General features: G+C 34.9%; 3 protein-coding genes across 3 annotated transcripts; 1 reads left to right on the top strand and 2 right to left on the bottom strand.

The window, feature by feature from the left end:
- Window positions 1-279: 279 nt before the first annotated feature.
- LOC106133577 (zinc finger protein Gfi-1b) lies at window positions 280-13387 on the top strand. The gene is made up of 6 exons (XM_013333358.2): window positions 280-435; window positions 3608-3825; window positions 4220-4360; window positions 6186-6517; window positions 9191-9341; window positions 11313-13387. Exons 2-6 carry the CDS (start codon window positions 3609-3611, stop codon window positions 11573-11575), a joined length of 1104 nt encoding a protein of 367 aa, XP_013188812.1. The 5' UTR covers window positions 280-435; window position 3608; the 3' UTR covers window positions 11576-13387.
- Window positions 13388-17238: 3851 nt separating this feature from the next.
- On the bottom strand, window positions 17239-18303 carry LOC106133574 (carbonyl reductase [NADPH] 3). The gene has a single exon (XM_013333356.2). It carries the CDS (start codon window positions 18167-18169, stop codon window positions 17336-17338), a length of 834 nt encoding a protein of 277 aa, XP_013188810.1. The 5' UTR covers window positions 18170-18303; the 3' UTR covers window positions 17239-17335.
- A 1320-nt stretch (window positions 18304-19623) lies between these two features.
- On the bottom strand, window positions 19624-24882 carry LOC106133641 (transmembrane 9 superfamily member 4). Its single transcript, XM_013333442.2, has 9 exons — window positions 24723-24882; window positions 24259-24644; window positions 23676-23831; window positions 23233-23510; window positions 22803-23006; window positions 22200-22617; window positions 21871-22054; window positions 21618-21756; window positions 19624-19892 (listed from the first exon to the last, which is right to left on the bottom strand). Exons 1-9 carry the CDS (start codon window positions 24729-24731, stop codon window positions 19792-19794), a joined length of 1875 nt encoding a protein of 624 aa, XP_013188896.1. The 5' UTR covers window positions 24732-24882; the 3' UTR covers window positions 19624-19791.
- Window positions 24883-26345: the final 1463 nt, after the last annotated feature.

Raw genomic sequence — 26345 nt, 5'->3', positions numbered from 1 at the left:
CTGCGCCGTCAACGTAAGTGCAACCAACAATTAACTGGTGTATGCGAGGATGCGACGCGAGCCACCTGTCAAGTGGCCGTTTCATCAAATCATATCTTTATTGCGCAGCCTCCGCCCGACCTGCTCTTTTTTTGATAGCAGAGTTTTGAAAAAAGAACGTTATTGTGGATGAGCAGTCGGGTAGGTCGTGGCGCGCGAGCCTGCTTTCAGTCAGGTGCCAAGCGCCGGACGCGACGCACTGCCTGCGGCGCGCGATTCACCCCATAGAGCCTACGACACGCGCGGCAAAACAATCGTAGCTTACTGATTAAACTTTATAAAGTTACCGTAAAATATGGTATCAGATTTTCTGTGGAATTGGAACTGATTTATTACATACTTTTATAATTTTCTTTTGAGTGCGTGAGTGAGGAGATTTGAGATTTTTTGCCCGAGGTAAGTCATATAGCTTAACAACTTGCCTATTGATAAATACTTGTAACAAAGTTTTAAAATTCAAGGAGTGATACAAACAAGCTTTAGGAGAAAATTATATCTACTTTGTCCATACCCTTATTAATGCGTAAGCTGAACTTTAAGCAGTGTCAATTTATTTGTTATGTAGGTACCTTGTGACAATATCTTTATTTACCAGGGATATACTTTACTTATATCTAAGTATGTTTAATTTCCATTTAATGTACTGAAATGCTATTAAATTTAATCCCATCCTTATTTTTTTGTTGACTTTTAACTGATAAGTATTTTAGACATTACACTTACCTATTTAGTGTCCGATTCTATAAGGTTCTGATGTAAATCTCTTTCTCGTCTTGGCGTTTACCCAGTTGCACGCTCTGTCATTAAGCTTCGGGGTCCAAAGTTCGGGGTTCGCTTTCCCAATTTTCTTTTTCTACTTAAGGTTGACTAACTACTAACCAAGATCAAGATTTTGATGAGAACCAAATAAACAAACCATACTTTTCTTGAAGAAGGAGAGCAGTGAAATTTATGTTACGCCTCTGATTGTTAACGTATTTACTCTACTCATGGCACCCGAAGAAATCTTTTAATCCTTTTTTTGATCTTATGCTTATACCGATATCATATTTTAATAATTAGGTTATTAATTTGTTCTTATTTATTCATTATATTGTGCTGAAATCATGCTGCATTATAGGTACTAGTTGATAATTTTTTACATATTTTTATTAAGTATTTCCAACCGCCATTTCCACGTCTAATTTCTACGATGCAAAAATATAGCAGTTTATGTAAAGAATAATTTAATGCAACATAATCACGTTTAATAAACACGACATACTCGTAGGTACTGGTTAGTTACATTATACTTACCTACATGTGTTTTAAACCAAACAATCCGTTTCCGAAGTTTCCCAAACAGTTGTGATCACAAACCATTGAGTAAACGTCATAAATGCTTCAACAGTTTCTTTTAATTACATTTACATCCATATGCAACAAAACATTTGAATAATATGAGAATGAGCCTACCTTATTTATAAATTAAGTAAGGCCACCGATTATGTGCCTTCTGTAGGATGCCAAATAAGTTCCTAAGATTTTCAGTCTTCCGTGGTATAACTTATACTTCTCTTTGCATTTGTTTCTGACAACAACATATTACCTACAACAATTTTTAAGTAACAAGTACCTAAGAGTTGTAAATGTGTTAAATTAAAAATTATTTAATTTTCGACGGCCTCTGTGGCGCATCGGTAGTCGCTTGTCTGTGACACCGCAGGTTCCAGGTTCGAATCCCGGCTAGGACATGAAGAGAAACGAACTTTCTCTGATTGGCCTGGGTCTTGGATATTTAAATATACATAAGTATGTACATATTTATTATAATTTATAGTTAATATCTCGTAACACAAGTGTCGAACCTACTTCAAGGCTAACTTAAACTGTGTAATTTGTCCCGAATATATTCATTTATTTATTTGCTCTTAAAGCAACATTATAAACTACTAAATAAAAACATTTTGTTGCAAAAACGTTAGTGTACAGTTTTGTAAATCAGTTAAACTAAGTAGGTATACAGCTACTAGTAATACAGCTAAAAGTAAATAAAATTCAAACCTTATAATTAATTCAACTGTCCCTTAATGATTAATAGACTAGAGGCCGCCTTCGTCCGCATGGAAACCCTATCATTTCCGCGGGAACTCCGGGATAAAAAGTATATGTTATTCTGGGTCTTCAGCTTACTACATACAAATTTCATCGTAATTGGTTCAGTAGTTTTTGCGTGAAAGAGTAACAGAATCCATACTGACATACTCACAAAATTTCGCATTTATAATAATAGAAGGATAATTGGATTTTAGCCTATTGACACAGTTTCAACGGACCCCATGCAACGAATTTGCAGTGGGTACCGAGTATTTAGTACCTATACAGTACATAGGTGGCTACCTAGTAGTAACATTCTTCCCTGATCGATTTTTCCGACACTTGCGTAGTTCCCATAATGTCGCACGATAAAAAAAAATGGTGGCAATCAAGACGTAATTGTCATTCACGAAGTAATGAAAACTTGCTTTATTGATATAAGAAATTGCGACATACAACCCTCGTCTAAAATATTGACAACACAGAAAGTAAACACAATCACCATGACATAACTAGGTACATAAGATGCCCTAGGTACTTAACTTTCTCCTACTATTGGCTCATACAACTTTTTAAATTATTATCAAATACCTAAAGGAAATACTTATATGATATTATGATTGTGATTTTTAGATCCTATGAAGCGGCAATTCTGTATTCTTTTACATTGCACGATTTGTGAGCTAACTTGTTTGCCAATTAGCGATAATAGCTTCAATCAAATTGCTTTATCAAATTAATATACATACTTGCATGAAATGGAAACGAAGTCGCATGTATTGTCGATGAGATTAATGTGTCAGCCAGGTAATGCTCACCATTAGCCCGTATCGCCCCATGGGATCTCTGTATCGCTGTAATTAGGAAATTCAGCAAATCATTCCTAGACTCATTACTTATGATTCTGACAGAGGGAATTAATAAGGGATTACGTGGTATACGAATATAGTTTTAATAGCCTTTTACATGAATTGGATTATGACGGCAGCGAGTGTTTGTGTAAATATCTAATGTGGGTTAGCGTAATGAAGATTGTTTTACTCGGCACGTGAATTATTAATGCGCGTACGCAACGGGCGCCAGGCGGTGAGTGGCGACCACTTCCATTATCCTGATTCTTCATTTACTTGATTGAGCTTTTAATGCGATGCGCTGTCAGCACTAGTGGCCGGATTAATCAGAGCGAGCGTTGTCAACAAATAGCCGGCCGATAATGACGGTGGTCACGTGAAACACGATGTTATCGCCATTTTCAAAGCTATGTCCGTCGATAGACTATTTTGTAATATTGAGTTAATAGATTGTAATCTGTTGTTAAGACTTTCTTCGGTTGTGCCATTATTGTTTAATTAAATTGTGCTTGCTACTATCTACAAATATTCTGGTGTAATAGTGGAAAAATTGAAAATGTAACCATTAAACAAGGAACCAATCTTAATTGTTTATAAATAAATTGCCTACTTTTTTATAATAAGAGACGTTTTTGTCATAGGATGTCCAGACACGTGCTGCTATCCCGGCTCGCCGAGCAGTTCCAGGCTTCCTCGCCGCCGCCGGCCCACCGATTTCCGTCTCCGGACCGGAGTGTGTCTCCTAATTCCCCGTCTCCGAAATCACCCCCACATTCACCAGATTCTTTAGCACGACATCGCTTAGATATGCTCCAACTTGGCGATATTGAACTAGCAGGGAGAGCTTTGAAACAATATGGTATGCATAAAATTTGTTGCTATAATTATTTATATTAATTAAATCTCGTAGCTTGAACATAAACTTATTTTGAATGAATCTAGTGGAATCCAGACCCCGAAGAACTGGTAGCGGAGGGTACAATTGGGAAAACGAAAAGATGAGAGGCAACTTAGTTTGAACGAGTCATTGATTAGTCTCAGAATCTCTTTATGAGCTTTATACACACTTACCTTACGGGGTCAATCCAACAGTCTCGGAAATACTTAAAACCCACGTTTAACTGGCTTAGTGATGGAGCTAATATTCAGATAGTGACGTATTTAACTTAATATATTGGTTGCCAAATATATATTTTTTTTATTAAGGAATTCGTATAGTTCTGCAACATTCTACCACGTATTGTTTTTTATAGAATTTGGAGCGCTAATGTACTGCAGCGGTCTGGGAGCGCTATATGGAGGAGCTGGTGTGTGGCCTCTGTTGCTTCCTCGAGGTTCACCACCCTTCATGCGCCCATCTCTCGATTACTCGAGACAAACTCCGCCAAGAGATGGTGAGTCTAGTTTTCTTTTATCTAATCAGGGCACTTCAAATTTAAATAAACGACACAAACAAATAACACGTCTTTATCCCTTACGGGGTAGACAGAACCAAAAATTCGAAAGCCACGTTTAGTCAAATGGCCTGATGGAAATAATATTCACTAAAACTATTCTATTAGTGACAGGTTCACAAATAAGACGTCGAAACAAAATAAGGCTTCGGATAAGTATAAGTAAATAAGTAGTATGTGCCGTGTGGTTCCCGGCACCAATATAAAAAATAATAGAACCACTCCATCTCATTTCCCATGGATGTCGTAAGAGGCGACTAAGGAATAGGCTTATAAGCTTGGGATTTTTATTTAAGGCGATGGGCTAGAAACCTGTCACTATTTGAATCTCAATTCTATCATATAGCCAAACAGCTGAATGTGGCCTATCAGTCTCATCAAGGCTGTAGGGTCTGTCTACCCCGCAAGGGATATAGACGTGACTATATGAATAAATGGATGAATAAGTAGTTAGTATAATTAGAATCGTTTGGAATGCTTTTTAAATGAGAATTGATTTACACGGACGATAGTAGCATTTGTAGGTACAGGTAAGTAAGTAAGAATCCACTTCTTTACGAGTAACTATGGCGTAGATAGCTAATTTATTAAGCGTTATAGTACATATGTTAATTCTATAGGTAACTGCAGAAATCGTAATGTATGGTAATAAGTATGTTTCCGTTATTGCAAAACTTGGTTTCGCCTCGTCCTCCTTACGTTTATATCTCCAGAACACTCCTCATTAGAATAGCTATCAGTGTATGTTACGATTAATACACAGCGTGCCCATGCCATGCATTAATGAGGGTACAGAAAAATACCTACCTACTAAACGCCTTTGTCGACCTATACACATCACGGTTTAAAATTGTAATAAATTATATAAGATATTTGAATTTATCTATTAGAAGATAAGAAGGTATATTTAATTACCTATAAGTATAAGTGTATTAAAAGTGAATGGATAGATTATTTAGTTGGGTTTGTTTTCTAAATTTCATAATATATTTGTTTATTTTGATCGTGTTTCAAGTTCAAACCTACCTACTCAAAAGAATTGTTTTCCTTAGATATTTATTATAATACTTTTAAGCTTTATTCAATTCATCTTTAATAACAGATAGTCTCTATTTATCTATTCAGAAGACGCTTCAATGAGGCCATTTGCTTGGACGATCTGTTAACATTTCTATTTCTGTACGCTCTATATATCGTGTAGTCAATAATGCCGCCGTTTACGAGTCGTTTACCTCCTCAAGTCGCAATAACTCGCGTGTTCCTACAATCAAGGGAACTTGACAAACGCATTGTCACCGCTTCAAATTCGTTAAGTATTCAAATTACCCCTTATCCATTTCATGCCGTTTACCTACTTGGTGATAATACGTGAAGCAGAACGTAAAGTAATGACTGAGTTCACTAATGCATTCTTGTTTTTTAATGTAGTTTTAAACAAAAGATACGTTAGAACACGTAATCGAGTTTATTTAATTGTTTCAAAGAAGTTTCAAACTCAGAACGAATAAAATTTTAAGCCCTGCCGCTAGCATGCCAGTCCCGGAATTTATTATTTTAAAAGAGGTAGGTAGTTATCCACAAATAGTAGTAAGTACAATGGAAGCATAATATTCTAGAGTAAACATTGACGTAACTGTCGCCAGTACACCTGTACAGATTTCATAAGTCATTTCACAGACGACCCATTTGACTCGTCCGACTTTAAATTTAAAGGCGTGAAGAACGGTCATGACCGTATATCTAATAGAAACTTGTTTTCTTGCAGACGACGAGGAAGAGCTACCACTGAATTTATCAACAAAGAATAGACAGATTTGGTCGCCGGGAAGCGCTTGCGAACGGGAACGAGAGGCTGACAGCTCGTCGCCGCCACCGCGATGGGCGCTTGAAGTCAAATTAGAAGAAGAATCACCTCTAGAACTCGTCAAGAGGTGTCGCAGCAGTCCTGACGCCGACGAATACGACTCCAACACAGAAATTCGCCGATGCCCGTCTGCACCCGCCCACCAAACATATCAGTTACCACCGGCCGCTTCCGGAGATCTCAACTTCTCAATGTTACTGAAAAATGAAAACAGAAACGAAAAAACATTCCAGGCGAGTATCTACATTTACCTATAGAATCTTCAGGTAACATTCTAGTAGGGACAAACTAATTACAAAGTGACAAGATACTTATCGATTGAAAAAAGTCGGTAAATGGTATGCAAAGACCTACGACATCCTTTGCGCCGGAATAACTGTACAGTTTCTGTTCGAAAATAGCAAACCAGTATCAGTTTTAGTCTCTTTAACAAATCAAATAGCAAAAACTGCCCCTGTCTTAATAAGTACTCGTGAAGCGAACGAGTCGCGCGCCGCAGCCGCTCATACTTGCGCAGCCTGCTTGCTCGTCTTCTCGCCATTTATGTACTTTTCGTTTTTTCCATACTGCCATTATTAAAATCCGCATTGGTTTTAATCAAAATACCGACTTTTAATATCACGGCGGAGCGCCGGTTATAATTGAACGAATAAGTAATTACCTTCTGTCACATGGCGATAAAAATGCTAAGAAACTTGGGGTTTTCACACATACTTTAGCGTAAAATTGAGTAGAGCTCATCATAGTCATCATCGTTGTAGAGCGTAGTGCAGTTTTTGGTCAGTTTGATGAATTGCTTATAACATTTAATTGTTTATTGAACTTTATAACTATACTAGCGGCCCTCGCCGGCTTTGCACGGGTAGCATTTATAGATTAAAACCTTCCTCAGAAAACCCTCTTTTCAATTCTCATACAGGAACAAAATCTGTCCAAATCTTTCCGAGATTACATATATGCACGAGAGATGCACATACCTACCTACATCAGAAAGAGAAAAAAATAGGGAACTTACTTTATATGGTAATAGTAATTTTTAAATGTATCTTATATATAAAATTGTTCACAAAGTTGAAGTATTGATAGGTTTAGTTACTTAGCTGACCACATTTAAGAAAGCTACACTACGAAATCGTTTTTTACCGACACTCATAAAAAATCGCCTCCCTACGCGCTACAGTCCGATAACCATATGTGGATAGTCATACCTAGCACCTGTGTTGTTTATAAGAGGTGCATCAACGGTATAAAAAGGCGACCAAAAAAGTTAGTGTTTTTGTGAGGCGCGAGCGAGGCAGCTGCAAGCCCAACTGTCACAAGGGCCGCTACGCGGATTCACCGCAGATTATCATACGCATAGTTGACGGCTAACCGCCCGGCTAATGGCCCTCTGCTCGCCGTCACACGATATGCCTCTTCATTTGACAGGTTTGCCTGTATTCCCAGATTTACCGTTGCTTATTTTGAAATCTTATCATCTTACGTATATATCTTACGTATATAATTATTGGAGTTGGAGACATAATTAAAAGCAAGCTAATAATGTGTGGTGCTAGCCGAATTTGGTTTTATGAAACCAAATTCGGCTAGCTCCACACATTCCACACGTAGTTTTTCTAAAAGGTTAAATATTGGTAAGAAGGTGGCGGTCCCAAGCCCCGTAACATTAGTGGCAGATGATGCAACTAGAAAATAAAGGCCAACACAAAAAATATATTAACATTAGTTCGGAAAATCCGTGTAGCCAAATTTTAGCATAAATATTCGTCTACGTCTATTACACAGAACATTACAAACATCTGATCAAATAAATCTAATGTATGTATACCAGCCGGTTGTTCTACGAAACCTATTGTCTCATAAGACCTCGTAAAAGTTAAATATATTCGGAATTTCTATGACACCTTTTCATCCATGTTTACTGACTTAAATTTTTGTAAATAATTTTCGATTGTGGAGTATTCTGAAGTGGTCTCATATACTAACATCTACCTAGGTAATTATAAAGGTTTTCTTATATAAAATTTTAAGCTTAGCAAATAAGATTTAAACATACGATCATTAAAAGTGTAATCAAAAAGGGCCTAATATTAAAAAATGGAAAATTATTGTATAAAATTATACATGCATTAACAATGCAATAAAAAGTTGGACCTGTAAAATTTTAAATTAACTACATGTAACAGTACCATTAATTAACATATAGCAGAGAAAGTATATTCTATAAAGTAAGTGTAATTAAGTAATAACCCGTTGATAGCAGCTTATTACTGAACAAAGAAAAATTCAAAGCTTTGACTTGTAGTCTCGAAGGAAATCAAAGAAAAGTGTGGAAGGGGATTGAAAGTACAACGATACCCTGTTATTAGTTTATTACTAGCTGTCCCACGAAGGTGATGGCTGGTGTCGAGCTGATGTTTAATTACAATAACAATTGTTTTACTTTAAATATTGGCAAATAAAAAAATAATTAAAATTGGTGTTGATTAATTATGAAGATTATTTCGGTAATTGCTAACATGTATGAAAATGTGTACCTAGTGATTTTTAAAAAACACGTCTTTAACTGACCGCGCACTTTAAATCCAAAAGCTTATTTGCATTTAGAAAAACCTATGTTAAGAGAAAAATTTCAAAAAAATTTACAATCACTAGCACAAACACATGTTTACCCTGAACAGTTACATAGTAAACATCGTCTCTGTAGAATTATACTGTTGACATCGCTGTTCATTTAATTTTGAAAAAGCCCTATGCTTTAAGTCCATCTGCAACATATTTTGTAGTGAAGTTAAATACCTAAATAAAAAATTATATCAACTAAACTAGCAGATGATATGAAATTTATTAGTTCAATTTTAATAAAACTTTATAAGGTGTTCTAATATATTTATTCTGTTGCGCAGTGCAAGCAGTGTGGCAAATGTTTCAAGCGGTCCAGCACGCTATCCACGCACCTCCTGATCCACTCTGACACCCGGCCCTACCCGTGCCAATACTGCGGGAAGAGGTTCCATCAGAAATCTGACATGAAGAAACACACTTATATACATACAGGTTGGTTTCTAAGGGCTCAGTTATTAATCTGTGTAAGTACTTATACAAGAGTAGAGTACCCGAAACCGCCGAGCTTGCATGAAGAGAGTTACGGATGTGGATGAAGCGAAGGAAGTATGCAGAGATCGGGGCAAGTGGAAAGATGTAGTCTCTGCCTACCCCTCCGGGAAGGAGGCGTGATTTTATGTTTGTATATATGTATGTACTTATAGTAAGTCAGCGTTATTTATGGAACATATCTACTTGGTTTCAGTGTGTCTGACTAAATATCTCAATTCTATGTAATCAAATAAATATACTCTCCATACTTTCAAATACCTAGTTTATATTTAAACCCTTTTATTGGGTAAAACATAAAGCGAAAAACGCATTACTGAGCGTCGGAAATATGTAGGTCATTATGCCCGCCCTGCGCATTTTGTCTTGGTTATAAAATATGTCTTTTAATTGACAGTTTATTTTAGGCAGAAATTTAATATGAACTTTGTATTTATTTATTTATTTACTAATTTATGCACACAGAAAACATCGAGACTGATATAATCACAAAATTTTTAAAATAATTCAAACATAAGGTATTTTCACAAATTCATATTGCTTTATATTTATTTTATTACACACACACCTGTATTACCTTCATCGTAAAGTTTTAGTATAGATGATAGTGATTCCGAAGCAATTATCTGCTATTTCAGTTAGTGTGAAAGTTATAAACTGTTATGACGAGTTATACATAACTTCAGCCTGTGATTACAAACCTTTAAATGGCATCCAGACATAGGTTTCAATTATTTATGAGATCGATAGGAACTTCATGTGGAAAGTGATAATTTTAAAAGTGAGTTACACAGTTTAAAATCTCGTTCTATAATGTAATTTCATAGATTTCATTATCTGTGTGGATAATCACATATCACAGTTTGCTAGAGAATAAATCAAAAATATATATCAGTTTTTATAACGGGATAACTGCTTCCAGTAAGCCCAATGATGTGAATTAAGCAGCTAAAAATGTGGCGGACATATTTGTCGTGACCGGAGACATCTCGTCACGTCCCAACGCTGTTCAGAATGATTTACAGCAACCTTACATGGCGCTCGTCCTCTCGATAAATGCCTCATCATCAATATTCCAAAATGCGGCTCGGCCTGCAATTAGCCGTCCAGCCTTCACAGGCCTTCACGTACACACCGATCACGGCGTAAACAAAAACCCTACTTAAATCCTGTTCTATGTTTACAATAAAACAATCTTTATTTTTCATCTTATTTGTCAATCCGTAAACTCGAGAGAACAACTTTTTGTTTCTTGGCCGATCTTAAAAAGGTAGTAGTTACTTACTGGGTATGTATTCGGTGTGGATATACATATAACTTTGTATTTGAATGTTTTTTTAAATTGTGAATGATAATTACCATAAATAAAAACTTCTTTTATGTACCTTAATATAATAGTACCTATCTATTTTTAATAATCATTTGAAAATTCTATATAATATGCTTATGGGATAATAAATTTTCTATGTCTTAAGAAAATGTAAAAGCTTTTTATTCAACTAACTAATCCCAAATAAGTTTTACACCAACAGATTATACGCCTAAACGACTCCGTTGCATATTAAATCAGGTCGGCATAGCGCGGTAAATAATAAATTTCCCATGTTATGACAAATACAGTCAGTCCTCCGATTATACCAGCTTTAATTACTTAACGATGCGATAGATACCTTCGTATTATTACGTAGATTTGAGGATTAATTAGAAATTAAATACTGCTTCGGTGAGTAGTAAGTTGTTTCACAAAATCGAATACTTAAAATTTAATATATGTATATACTTAATTACTTTTTAAGGCGTATTAATTATTATACCGTATTTAAAGACATTTCTTAATTAACAATATATTTTCCAATAATAAAGAAGAAAGACAAATCTAGCGGAAAATCAAATTACAGAAAATTTTTGTTACAGGTGAGAAGCCACACAAATGTGTGGTGTGCTCGAAGGCATTCAGCCAGAGCTCGAATCTGATCACCCATATGCGCAAGCATACTGGCTACAAGCCTTTCTCCTGCGGGCTGTGCGACAAGGCCTTCCAAAGAAAAGTGGATCTCCGTCGCCACAGGGACTCACAGCACGCTGACGCTCCCGAGCCCGCAGCCATGCCACCGCATCGCTACAGGTTCTACGGTGATGAAACACCGGCTCCATTAGCACCTCTTATCACCAACTAAACTACTTATGTCCTCATCATCAAGAAGCACACACTTTAGTATCGCCATATACTTGGTGTTGGGGTAAGAGATATTTAACAGTAAAATAATCAATATTACCTTGCATAATTTCTGTGTTGACAAAATAACGCGTTAAAAATTTGTCGGTAGCTCATATCCAAACTTTGTCTTGTAAAACTAAACTTCTCCAAGATTTACATAGAAAAGGCTGTAATGATTGTAAATAATTTTGTTACCTTACACTAGTGCCTTAAGATTCGAAAGTAATGTAACATGTTTTAACAGAGAATTGCTACGAGTACATACCCTCAAACTGTTGTGATAAAATTCTCTTCAGTTAACAGTATTCAATCTCAACTTCGCTCATGAGTTATCTCGTGTTTTCGTCTCGTCTTTGGAATCTACGCATAGAAATCTAAATACATTTTTATGGTACCTACTGTGCCTTTCAGTTACATCAAATAATTATGATTACTTATAAAAATTATTATTAAACCATCCGTCCATGATGTCGTGATATACAATTATATTGATATTATTTAAGTAATTTACCAGAACAGAATGTGAGATAATCGAAAGTTTTACAGTCACATTTAAGACAGCAACCATTTAATTAGGTATTAAGTTTTAATAATAAGTGTATGTATAATTGTAAAGTCTAAAGAAACCAAAGTGAAGTGTCTTATTTAGTCGAGTGTAAAACGCTTTATTTATTTAGATTTTAATTAAATGCCTTAACGATTTTAACATTTAAGATTAGCATCATATTATCTATGTATTTAATACCATTTTCTGAAAATCAACTACCGAAAGGTTACCAGTTTAAGGGCCAATCGGTCTGCTTACCAATATATTGATGGGTGGACATTTAAAATAAAATTATTTGTCTAATCTAAGTATTAGAACTTATTTTAATGATGATTTACACCGAGGTACTAGTCCGTTCAGGCGCCTATATATTTCTAAAACTTTAAGATAGGCGTCTACTTTTGACTTGTAACTGTTAAAACAGCTACCAACATAAGTTATGTATAAGTAGTTTTTGATACACTTAAGTGTATTCATATGATCACTTTACTCCGCATAACTTATTAGGTGAGGTTTGTGTATAATTTATGGAGTGCTGTTAATATTTCATTAATCTTTTAAAAATCTAGTATTAATGTGATCTTTACAAATTTACCTACCAAGTTAAAAGTGCAAGCTACTTTAATAGACTTGTTAACGAACTTTAAGTATATTATGCATTTAGTGTAGTTTAATGATTTCTTTCTTTTCTTCGTTTATTATTAAGATTTTAAGACCAACATTGAAAAAGACTAAATAGGTACCTAGTACTGGTGCATATTGTTAGGAGGCTATGATAACTCCTGCCCAGTTTATTATTGGATTTGTAATTGATATTAATATATTTGCAGAGGTGAAAATATCTATCCTACTTAAGTATATTAAAAATGTTCATGTTCAGGTATAGAATAGGTTGGTAGCTCATAGCTATTGCATGATCTTTATATTTACTGAGGAAGGTTCAGATATAAGAATAGCCTAAAGAAACGGCTAGAACACCAAAGAGTAAAGCTTTGATTGTTTGCTATACCGTCGCTCTAAATTGTAATTCTTTTAGTCAAACTGTACATGTATGTGTAGAACACGCTATATCTTCATGAGCCACCTACTCAATGTAGTTGTAGCCTACGAAATTGTTCTCGGTGAAACCGTGAAGCAACTTGACAAATGTAAACTAGGAAATAAGACGATTCGTTTTGTTGAAGTCATTTTTGTAAGTTTGTTTATAAGTTAAGCATAACTTATTTAGGCCAGTTTTAACATAAATATTTATGAGTACATAATTTATTCGTTTTATTTCTCATATGTATATTCAACTGAGAATGAAAAAGACACCCAATGATTTTTCATTCTCAGTTTTTCTTGGTTTAGAAACTAGCTTAGTTCTTAAAAAATATCAATTTTAAGTTAAAGGCGATCTTCAGAGCTTATTTTAAAACTTCACCGTTAAAACGCTGGACTTCATTTAATGAAATTTTCTATGAATATAGTTTGAATTATCCGTGGTCACTAGATATTTAAATCTTAAATCTATCATTGAGCCAAACAGCTGAGCGTGGTCTTTCAGTCTTACGGGACTGTTGCCACTGTCTACCTCGCAAGGGATATAGACGTGATTATATTTATGTATGTATGTATTATTCTTGGTCAAACAGTGTATTGGAAATTCTCCTAGGAATTCTTTTTAAAGATAGTAAGGTATATAATCCTCTATATGGTTTATAATCTTAAAATTCTCATAACAAAATGTTATCTATAGATAGAGCTTCAACCAGGTACCTACTTAGTCCGCAAATCACCAACATTATCAAACATCGCTGCAACTGCCACATGCAATCACAATCCATAAAACTAAGTTATTCAAAACCTAATTTGCCGGCTATCCTACAATTATATTATCAGTGAGCTAATATTTTGTCTGAACCGAGTCATATTTGAGTGCAGCAAAATAATAGAGACAGAATGACAACACCACGAAAACAAACAATTACTAGTTATGGACTCAGCGACGTACTAACAACAGACATCTACTGATATTTTGATTTAATCGTATATGATATTTGTGTAAGTAGTACATACTTAACATTTTCATTTCATTTCAAGAAGTGCCGAGTAATATTGGTCGCGTGATATTAGTCAATTCAGATGCCTATTACCTACGTATGAGCTCATTTTGGTAGCAATGACATTTAATTATCATCGTCTTTTTATGTAACTTACATAAATTTAATGACATCTTCAACCCTTACGAGGTAGACAGATCCAACAATCTCGAGAAGCCGCGGCTTAATGTTAATATTGAAATAGTGACCAGGTTGCTAGTCCATCGCTTAAAAGAAAATCCTTAGTTAGCTTTGATTTACTTTTACAATCTACATAGAAATAGAAGCAAATATAAACTTTGTACAACTAAAAACAGTTAATTAAGTATCTAAATTATTATTAAGGGCATAGTTACTAAACAAGTAACGTACCGCCGTAGTGGCGCTGAAGGGATAATGCCTTCTTAACCCAACACTTTATCAATTTGATACATAATAATCTTAAATGAGAACTAGCTGTTGCCCGCGACTTCATCCGCGTAAATTTCGAGTTGAATCTTAATCATCAAATCATCAATCAGTCAGATACAGACAGACAGACAAAAAATGTAAAAAAAAAAATCTCTATCCGTTTCAGTCAAAATATAAATTAAATATATATTTAATTTTATTATATGTACCTACATTATAAGTGTCCCTCTATCCATTTCAGTCAAAAATACTAAATGTACAGACAAAATATTTTTACTGTTTTATTATATGTATAGATAAAAGATAAAGTACCTACCAATCTAGTTTTTGTTTAAATAAAATGTTATAGTTGTGTGTAGTTTCCGGCATTTAGAATAGAATAACATCAAACTCCATAATTTCTTTGAATGTCGTAAAAGGTGACCAAGGGGGAGGCTTATAAACTTGGGATTCCTCTTGAAGGCGATGGGCTAACAATCTGTCACTACTTGTAACTCAGTTCCATAATAAGTCTTTTCAAGACTGGTTGTCTGTCTACCCCGCAAGGGATAAAGACATGACCATATGTATGTATGTAATACTAAAGGGCCATGAAGGAATAGTAATTACTTAGTTTAGATTCTTAAAAGGGAAATTTAGAAGAAACTCTTCTCCTCCTTCCTGGAGTTATTCCGATAAGACGATTTTTTATATATACATATGTACATAAAATAACGAATCTAACCCGAAGGGGTAGACAGAGATAATCTTCCCACTTGCCATGATTCCTGCGTACTTATTTCGCTACATCCACATTCATAACTCGCTTCATGCAAAATCAATGCGTTACGGTATTCTTGGCGATCTTCGCCACTTCGCCAGAACCACTTCGCCAGAACGTTCGATTGAATTGAAAATTTTGACAAAGTATCTACCTCCGTTTAGTAGACCTTGCCCTTCCTACGTTCCCATTTACACTTTCCTTGATATTTGTTTATGGTTATTACGAGAAAAGTAAAGTATCCATATGTAGAAAACATGAGTGGTTAACCTACTTGACAATAGAATCCATACAAAGAGCAAACACATGCACTGGAAATCCTTAATAAGATTTCGAAATGCAGTAAGGGGGCGTGTACCTTGTATACGTTAACTCCATTACGATCTTCAAGTAGGCAGGTTTATATCCATGAAGCCATGTTGGTTGGACTGAACATAGTAACTTAGCTACTTTGCCTAACGTCTATAGCCAATTATATCTTAAAATACCTATAATGGCATAATATGGGTACTAGATTCAGAAAATTTGAGTGTGTGACTGTTATTTTCTTTAAAATATGTACCTACTAGCTTTAGTGCCTAGATGCGGGTTTGCTCGCACACACTGTCGATTATTGCAAATCCTACGGAAAGATTCATGTGCTTTGGAGCCCTATGTTAAATTGTTGGTTTGTTTGTAATATCATTATTGTACATACGAAAGAAAACAAAAATACAGTAGGTAAGTTTATAAGACAAAAATATACAAAGCCGAACTTATCCCATTTAGGGATCTCTTCCAGTCAACCATTAAATAATTAAGAGGAGAGTTACTTGAATAGGGTAGAGATACGTAGGTACAAAAAATCCTTATCCTATATAATCTTAAATAATCTTAAATATACAAACATAATAACATACTTATATAAATATATACACCATACAAATAAATACATATATAAATACATACAGTACCTAATCAATTAAATAGCTCAATTACTCGAAGTAACAAGAAAGTATTGCACAAATCTGGACTTATTATTATGGGTTCTGCTAAAATTTACGTCCACTGAAAGTTAATTCCACCACCGTGCTGCCATAACCAAAAATGATTTGGTGTATGTATAGGACGAATGAGATGGTTGTTCAGAACAGTTGTTTTTCCTGAAGGGCTGGACAGAGACTACAATCTTGCCACAATCTCTGCATACTTCTTCCTTGGCTTCATCCACCTTCATAACTCTCTTCATGCAATCTCGTCAGTTTCGGGTACTCTTGACCTGACCCTTTGCCAGGACATTCTTAATTTGATCAAGATACATATGTTCGTCTAGGCCTTCCCACTCAGATCTTGCCCTCCACACTCTCCTTGTATATTTGCTTAGTCAACCAGCTTTCATTCATCCTCTTCACATTACCAAAAACATACCTTTTTCCATCCCTGTTACTACATCTTCTTTAACATCACAACATCCCCTTATCACGCTGTGTTTTTTGTATTACAAAAAATATTTAAATGGGAAGAAAAACGTAAAGAACATTTTAAAACTGCTACTAAGAATGTTTTAATCACTAAAATATAAAAAAAAATATATATATAAATAAAAATGTACCCATTGTTTATTTTTAGTTCTGTAAAAGTAGAAAGCAACCAAGTTACAATAAATTTCCATCCACACAAAAAGAATAACAAAACTGCAATGTTTAATTTTATTGCTGTTTTATGAGCTAGCATAATTTTCTTGACAAAATAAAATTAACTTTTTATGTAAGAATTTTACTCCGTAGAATAGTAAAATAAATTTCTTTTAAAATGGGATAATACCTAGTATGAACAAAAAACAATCACAGTAAAAGATAATATATTACATTTTAAAGTGTGGTTGACACTGTTATCACAGGATTAACAGAGCTTTACACAAAAGTTTATCAATTTCATCATTTAATCATCCCAGTTCACTTGATGACAGTCGTGCCAAACAAATGTGCCCTTAAGTGTTTGTGGGGCCTCCAGTGCCAAGTATAACGGGGCTCTTGCTCCACGTTCTGGTGAAAAATCTCCCATGCCTTTAGTCATATCGGTCTTTACAAAACCTGGATGTACACAGTTTATTGATATATCTTTTCCTTGTTCCTTAAACTGCCGTTGCTGCACAAATGTAAGTGCAGACATAGCTACTTTTGAAACTTTATAATCTCCGAAGTGTCCCGCAAATGAAACCATTGCACCCTTGCCATTTTTAACAGCTTGAAGGAAATCAGTTACAAACTGTAGTATTTCTTCAATAGTAAGGTCATCCTTGACTAACGTATCTAGCCATATCTGCTTTCTTATATTAGATAACAAACCCCAATCACTGCTTATATTGATAATACGTGCATCATTCTTCAACAATGGATATAGTACTTTGGATATAGTCAAAAGGCTCATAAAATTTGTATTGATAAGTTTATTAGCGTCTTCATATGAAGAAACTGCCTTATCAAAATCCAATATACCGGCGTTATTCACAAACACATCAATTCCAGAGTGATGAGCTGAAATGTATGCCCCAAATTCCTGAATGCTCTCTTCACTTGTGACATCTAAGATGTGGAACAAAGGTCGGAGGCCTAACTCTTCAAGTTTCTTCACAGCTTTTCGTCCTCTTTCCTCGTTTCTAGATGTGAGGTACACAGCACCATCAAATTTCTGACATAATCCTTTAACAATCTCGAACCCAATGCCTCTGTTACTTCCTGTTACTATAGCTACTTTGGTTTCCATTTTATACATAAAATTTACAAATTTAAATTAATAAAAAATACTACATGCGTTGTAAAAATAATGAAATATTTACCACCAAACCCACTGACATCTTAGTTGATTTGACTTGAGTTGAGCACCCACTTCTCGGTCGCCCGGTCATTTTTGACGTTTGTTATGACAATTCTAAGTTGCGTCTAAAAATTGCCTTGGGCAAAGAATGTAGATGTATACGTATACTATGAGTTCTCCAGCTAGGTATTTATATTGCGAAAATCTGGCAGCTCCATTCTTTCATACTTTTTCATATAAATGTTCCTAGTCATATTGGTACATATGTTTTTCCTAAGAGTTTTGCTGTTACTACATAGGTACTGAAAGTGTAGACTAGTCAAAAGATACAACACATAGGTATATTCCGTATCACTTTTTTAAAGTTCAGTTAAAAGGAATGACTTTCCGATAGAATCTGATGGAGAGTCTGATAACTTTGATCATACATACTATTCTTCTTCCTCCTGACTTTAGTCTTGGTTGCATCCTCACCACTCTACAGAGGAGCCTGGGGTATGCCTTTGGATGGAGATCCTGGCTTAGGTGAGTCAGATTTTTGATCATACATAGATACATAAACTCTTTATTGAATCAAAAGAAAATGAAAATCAGAAAAAGAATACAGGTTATAAGGTACATACATACAAATTCTTTCTTGTCCTTGTTACTACCAAGTGTACTACCAGTAATTTTAATTACCCTTGTTACTACTTCAGTATTGTATTGTTAAATAAGAAAAATTAAAAAGAGAAGTCATTCTCTTACGGGGTAGACGGGGCCGTCTCAAAATGACTAGCTGGATTTCTTCATGATGTAATCAAGATTCAGATGAGAATGCTAGCCTATTTCCTAAAAGAAAAATCCCGAGTTTATTAGCCTCTCCCTTGATTGGCTTTTTCAATCTGCACGTGAAGAGAAGAAGCTAGCTCGCACTATTGGAACGCACGGTTGGAAGTAGATAAAACTAACCACCTGCCCCCGTAGCATTGAAGCTGTGCCATGCTACGAGGTCTGTCCGTAAAATTTTTAATGTCTCCTCCCAACCGAAAGTTTCTACATAGCTTTTGCCATTTTTTTGTACTAATCCCAACTAACATTATAAATGCGAATGGAAGTTTGTTTCTTTTTCTCTTTACGAGTTTACGAGTTAATCTTCTTGAAATTTTGTTTATCTCATTAAAGTCTGATAGGATACTTTTCATCCCGGTAAAAACTATAGTTCCCGGGGAATTTGAGAAATGCCTGAATTTTTTTTCATTCGCGCGTTTATGTGGTACTAAATTCACGGGCGAAGCTGCGGGTAAAATCTAGTTGTGTATATTTTTCATACTAGCTAGTACTTTCCTCAATGTCACCAGACAGAAAAACAAAACGTTAAGTCCTTGACACAATGCCTAAGAAATAGAAAATATTTTAAAAAAAGTTTAAGATGGAGATACGTGATAATTATTTATTTAAATCAAACTTTGATGCAAATGAATTTCATAACTTAGTTACTAAAAATGCAACATCTTCTAACTATTTACAATTAATGTAGCCTCAGCAACAATACTATTTTATCACTCAGATCCATCTGCACAATATTTTCACCATAAGACTTAGTCAATTTTCACAGCCCCATAGATTTTTCTTATAAAAGTGTAAGCTGCAAAGAATCCAATTGTGCCCGTCAAAAGCCAAAATGTTAAGACCATGAGACCTGAAAAAAAAATTACAAGTCTTGAGTCGTAATGGCGCATTGCTATTTTAAGAGGCGAAAAAAATCATTTTGTTTAGCAACGAAATGCCAATTTAAAATTTATACTAATATTATAGAGCTGAAGAGTTTGTTTGTTTGAACGCGCTAATCTCAGGAACTACTAGTTCGAGGTTTTATCGAGGAATGCTTTAGACTATATAACATCACGCTGCAACTATTAGGAGTGAAGTAAAAATGGAAAGTGTGAAAAAAAATACGGGGAAAATTATTCACCCTTGAGGCTTCAATGGTGCCCAAAATAACTATTCCACACGGACTAAGTCGCGCACACAGCTAGTTTCAAATACATATCTATCAATATATATCCGCTAACTCCTCCTACACCATGCAACATATAAATATATGCATAATGCGGTTTACCACTGGTATATTTTTTACTTAAAATACTCTTAAGTACCATACCTACGAATTATTTTAAGTAAAAAATATAAAATAGTTTCATAAAACAAACGTGTTGTTTCTGGCACTTCAATCCTGTCGCTATTTGAATCTCAATTCCATTCATTAAGCCATACAGCTTTTCAGTCTTTGCGAGACTGTTGGCTCTATCTACCCTTTAAAAGATAGTATAAAAATACAAATGATCACTATGTAGAAACTCGATTAACCGGACTAATTGTTGTTGAAAGGCATTCGGATAACCGAAAATCCGGATAATCGAATGTATGAAGAAAATCGCCTACCCTGATATTTTTAATACATCTGGGTTCTTTTGATTTTCCGATGAGAAGCATAGGTATTTTATGGGTCCCGGTAGCTTTAGCGCAAACTTATATTGTTACTCGCTCTTTGCTAGTTTTATATCCTGGAGCTGAATTCTCTCGCCTAGAAGCTAAAGATTTTGAAGGCAATGACTTCCAGTTTAATCCGGTTTAATCAGCATTATAAACAAAATCTAAGTCATAGTTATTCTCGTCCAAATTTTTCTTAAAATCATTTTTATAAGAGTTGGCTGCATCTACATTAGCTGACATTTTTTCACCTTGAATTTCCAATTCTCGAATTCAATGACGAGATTTAAATCTGTATAACCATCCGTTACCTACTTGCCACAAAAGATTCATCGCCCCCTATTTTTTTATTTAACTGTAATGCTTTTTCATACAGCAAAGGACCAGACATCGGTTGCCCAGTTGATAGTTTTTGTAAAAACCAGCAATGCAAAACGTCTTCCAAAAGTTCATTTTTCGATTTCATCATTTTCCGATGTTATTTCCCGTCTTCACTATCTAATTTGCAGGTGTACAACAAAATTGAATCGGTATTCTTTTTAATATCACTTATCGTGGATGTACCTACACCATACTTATCAGCTAACTTTCGACCTGTTTCTCCTTTTTTTAATGAATCAATAATATTCAATTTTTCTTTAAGCGATAACACCACTAACTTATGCTTTGACGTTTTTAGATATGTATCTAGTCGTGACACGCACGTCAGGACAGAGTAGCAATTGTTAACCAACTAAAACAATAACGAAACGCGTGAGGCAGCGATCGCGGGCGGGGTGATGCCAGCTCCGACACGTTCAAGCTTGCATAAATATGACTTGTAGGTACATTTAATGCGGTTTGTCTGTAGTTAGAGGGCCGGATAATCGAGTTTCTACTGTACTTTTAGACGTTTTTTGTTTGATTTTGCTCTCATCTGTGAAACGATATTTACCTGTATACCCGATGTACAGTAAAGTCGGTATAAATTCTGTAATTTCCAATTTCGTAAAGAAGTAGAACACGGAGTAGATTAAAATATATACTGCAGATCCCCCAGATACAATAAAACTCTTCCACCACCAATGATAATCCTGTAAATATTCGAAATATGAAAAGATTTTTAGGGAATTCGTCACAACTTGAAAAAGACACGAATTATCGCAGTTATGAATTAACGAGCTTGAATAAGAGATCAATCTACATACCTCTCCACACAGCTGAAAGTATACCATTGCAATTGATATTTGAGAGACAGAAATTACAAGTATGCAGAAAACCAAGAACAGGAATCCAAATAAATAATAAAACTGATTTTCCCATAGTGCATTGAAAATGAAAAAGAGTTCAATAAAAACTGCCCCAAAAGGAAGGATTCCAGCCATCAAAATGCTGCAAAGAAGAGAAATTTTAAAATGATTATTATATTTACTATTTCCACAATCCAATGCTAAAGCTTGACCAGAAAAATCTGATAATAAATTTACTTTAAGGATGGTCTTATTTTTCTAATCAGCTTATACTTGGGAATTCTTACCAGATAAATATGTTCATATACCAAACTTGTTCAGGTACTTTTCTTGGAATGAAATTGGTCCTTACGGGATGCTGGAATGGTTGCTTGCGACATCCAAAATAATAACCCAAGTACACCAATGGGAGAGATATGCAGAACCATAAACACAACAGTGCCATCATAGTGGAGAATGGTACGGCACCACTAGAATGTTTACCCATTATGAAGAAGTTTAAAAAGAAGCATGTTCCAAAAACAATGGCTGGATAAAGAGTAGCAGTGAGGAATGCGGCTTGTTTCCACTGTTTCCCTTTCATTGTACTGTACAAGCGTGCTGAGTAGTAGCCAGCGATGAGACCCATGAACACATACAGGAATATAGCAGCTGTCATCAAAGCACCTCGGCTTGCTGGTGACAACATGCCAAGCATAGCTATAACTGAAAAAGATATGTGATATAAAATTTTGTGACTCGAATCACTTATAATAGCATAGTTAGTTTACTTTGTAAGAACCTTGATAATATGGACTATTTTATGTTAAGAGCCCACTCTTCTCTAGCTATTATCATGAATTCTACTGCCCCAGACTATATATCTTTAAATAACAATTTAAAATACTTACAAATTGTTACAAGAGCCATAAGAAACACTTGAATTCCACTTCCAATGACAGCTGCAAAAAGCATTCTCTTTGGAGGGGGACGAAACACATCTCCATGTACAAGTTTCCAGCCAGTTTCTTCCATTAAGTCATCCATCATTTCATCAGAATTGTACCTAGCTATGTCTCTTCTTAATGTTCTCACCATAATCATAGTTAGTATACCTATACAATCAACATACATTCATACATATAGTCACATTTGTATCCCTTGGTGGGTAGACAGGGCCAACAGACTCGAAAAGATTGAAAAGGCCACTTTCAGCTGTATACAATAAACAAGTTTAAAAAATTAGGTACACTTTTTATACCTATAGTCATAGAAAATTTCATGTCATATAAGTACATTCTGCTTATACAAATAGAAATGAAAAAACTTTTTATTACACACCTGATAAAAAGAATAGAACCACAATGGAATTTACAATTGAAAACCAATGTATCTGTGTATCTTTCATCCCTAAATATATATCCCAGCGTGATGCCCACTGTATCTCTGATTCACCCCATTCCACTGAATATGTGAAGTACAGCTTAGTGCCAGTGTCTTCATTGACCAATTGTCGCTTTGCAATAGTTGGAAACTGACAACTATCATCGGCAAATGTTAATTCATTTTTGTCAATTGACATGGCCTCAACTTCAAAACCAACTACTCTATATGAATCCCTGAAAAATAAAATAAATTAAATAAAATTTAATAATATATATAATAAGTAGCAAGCTGTCATGGTTTAATTGTGAATTATAACATAATGTAGGTATATATAATGAGGGGAGTTCTTTGAAGACAGAAAGAAACTATAGAGATTTGGTCAGTTAAAATAAACTTACAGCCCATGTTTGTGGTATTTTAAGAGAAATTTCAGATGATTATTAATGTATGCTTTTCCTTCATACATAATACCAAGACGATATCCTTGTTCTATTGTCCTCTCTAATGTTTCCATATTCACAGCTCTTGTTGACACAGGTAAATTATCAATCAACCTAAAAATAAAAATCCAAAACACATCACCTATACTTTAATTTTTAAAAGACTATTTCAGTACAGTCCAGACCAGTTTCAGTAAGCTGCCTTGGTTTGCAACATTTCCAGCAGACAATCAATGTTGAAATGTCCATACATAAACAATGTAATGAATCATATATTATTACAACATTAAATAAATATTGTTTGTAGTTAATCACCTCAATAAGCTGTGTCTTATTAATTTTACCTATTATGTGTTGGATCATTGTGATCAAACTAAATTAAAATAAGTAGAACATTTTCTGTAGACTTGTTCAATTATAGTTTTTGCACAACAATCAATTATTCTATGGTATGTATGTAAGAAACCAAACTTGTTTCAGCAATATTTATCTCACAAACTGACGGTCAGTTTCATCTCATAAAAAATAACTAGGTACTTACAAATGTACAAAGTACTCATGTTCGATACGACTCGCCACTTTTTCAGACTCCTCTACACTCCAATTAATTGGGTTGTTCTTCTCATGACATAGCAGACGGCACTTGATATTTTCAGCCATATGCACTTCATATGGAGTATTTACAATTCGGTCACCACGTAGAACTTCACCCAAGTTTTCAGATTTGTAAACAAATGTACCATTTTTAGGCAAGCACAATGGAAGAGAGTAATATTCATAAGGAAGCTGAGTATGTGTACTCGTCATTTTCACAGCCTTAACCTCGATTCTTTGGCCCTTCTTAAACTCCACTGGAGCCACACCGGGTACATAAAAGCCATAGCTATTAAAGATTAAACTGCAGGTGACGAGACACTGAAGAACCAACTAAAACAAAAAATACAGAATAATGATACAAAGCGACAATAAACAAACAAACAGTAAATGAATAGGCAAATAACGTACAGATAACATGTTTCTGTATCAACTTTTAATTTCACACAACAAAACTGTAATCAATTTAAACATTTTAGGACAACCACCACTAATTATTACACCAAACCAACATCCATCAAATCCATACAAATCGAATCGAAAAGACGAAGCAGTAACCTGCCAAGTTTGACACTTGACATTATTTTTCGTTTTACTACTTTTCTTTCCTTAGTTGTGGCAATCAAATTTTTCGGATTTAACAAAGAAAAATAACATAGTCGCTCTATGATACACGACGCTAAATCCCTTATTATTTTGTTTGTGTGGGAATTTCGGAAAATCCTTCTTTAGTGCACCCATTAACCATAGACAAAGGGCTTGTGTAGCGTGCCGAGGCACCTACGCAACCGACCAAAACTAGTAGGTATACCGTGTGAGCGACTAGCGACCAATATCTAGTCTGTGGCGACATCTACGCGCCACAGACATAGCTTCCTGACTCCACCCGCACTCACTCTCATCAACTTCGACGAACGAAGCGTCAACCGCAGTCCACACCTGGAGCTCATCGGCGGCGTCTCTTCTCTCCAGACTGGCAGCTCTGCACGATATCAACCGGTACCAACAAGTCGACTTCGCTCTCTACTGTCTCGACTCACCGCAGACTACGAACAACGCAACGGCTATATTGATTAATTATTTATTCTACTAATTTAAGTCAAATATATTGTATTCACATATGTTTATGTGCGCCTTGATACTGAAATTATAAATTATTACATACATACATATGGTGACGTCTATATCCCTTGCGGAGTAGACAGCCCAAGTCTTTAAAAGTCTGAATGGCCACGTTCAGCTATTTGGCTTAATGATAGAATCCAGATTCAAATAGTGACAGGTTGCTAACCCATCGCCTTAAAAAGAATCCCAAGTTTGTAAGCCTATTCCTTAGTCGCCTTTTACGACATCCATGGGAAAGAGATGCAGTGGTCCTATTCTTTTTTGTATTGGTACCGGGAACCACACGGCACATATATATAAATTATTCATTATATATAATAAAGCCTAAAAAAATAATTATAATGTGCACAAAATGTTTGTCGGATGATGACATTTACGTTTATGTTTTCGATATGAATGGAATATTGAGATTATTACGAGTTTCTAAAGCTCAACTAAGGATAATTAAAAGGAATAGGTTTTAAAACACATTTTATTAAATACACTTTATAATAGACAATAATTTAACGAAATATCAACCACTTACCGGTGAAAGGTTAGATAAGGCCTATTTTTGCTTTGGCATAGGCCACAATATGCTTTAGAACACTTCATCTTATAGTTTATTTTGAATTAATATTAGCACAGCTTCGTACAAAGTCCAAAAACACGGAAATACGTAAAAACATCACAATGACAACTTCCACATGTAAACAAAGCGGTAAAGTTCGACGGCGTTTATTTATTTATTTATTTATTCACTAACAATTTTTACATTGTGTTTGAATTGAAGTACTTACTAACTACTTAACTAAACACGGGTGATCCAAATTATACTTACAATTTAAATTTAAGAATGTCAAAAGAAAAAATGAAGATTAAAAATCAAAACCAATCAATTTAATATAAAATGCATAACCACGAATTTTA

Source organism: Amyelois transitella, chromosome 2 (assembly GCF_032362555.1).
Source record: "Amyelois transitella isolate CPQ chromosome 2, ilAmyTran1.1, whole genome shotgun sequence".
NCBI classification, from domain to species: Eukaryota; Metazoa; Arthropoda; class Insecta; order Lepidoptera; family Pyralidae; genus Amyelois; species Amyelois transitella.
This window is presented reverse-complemented; position numbering and strand designations above follow the sequence as displayed.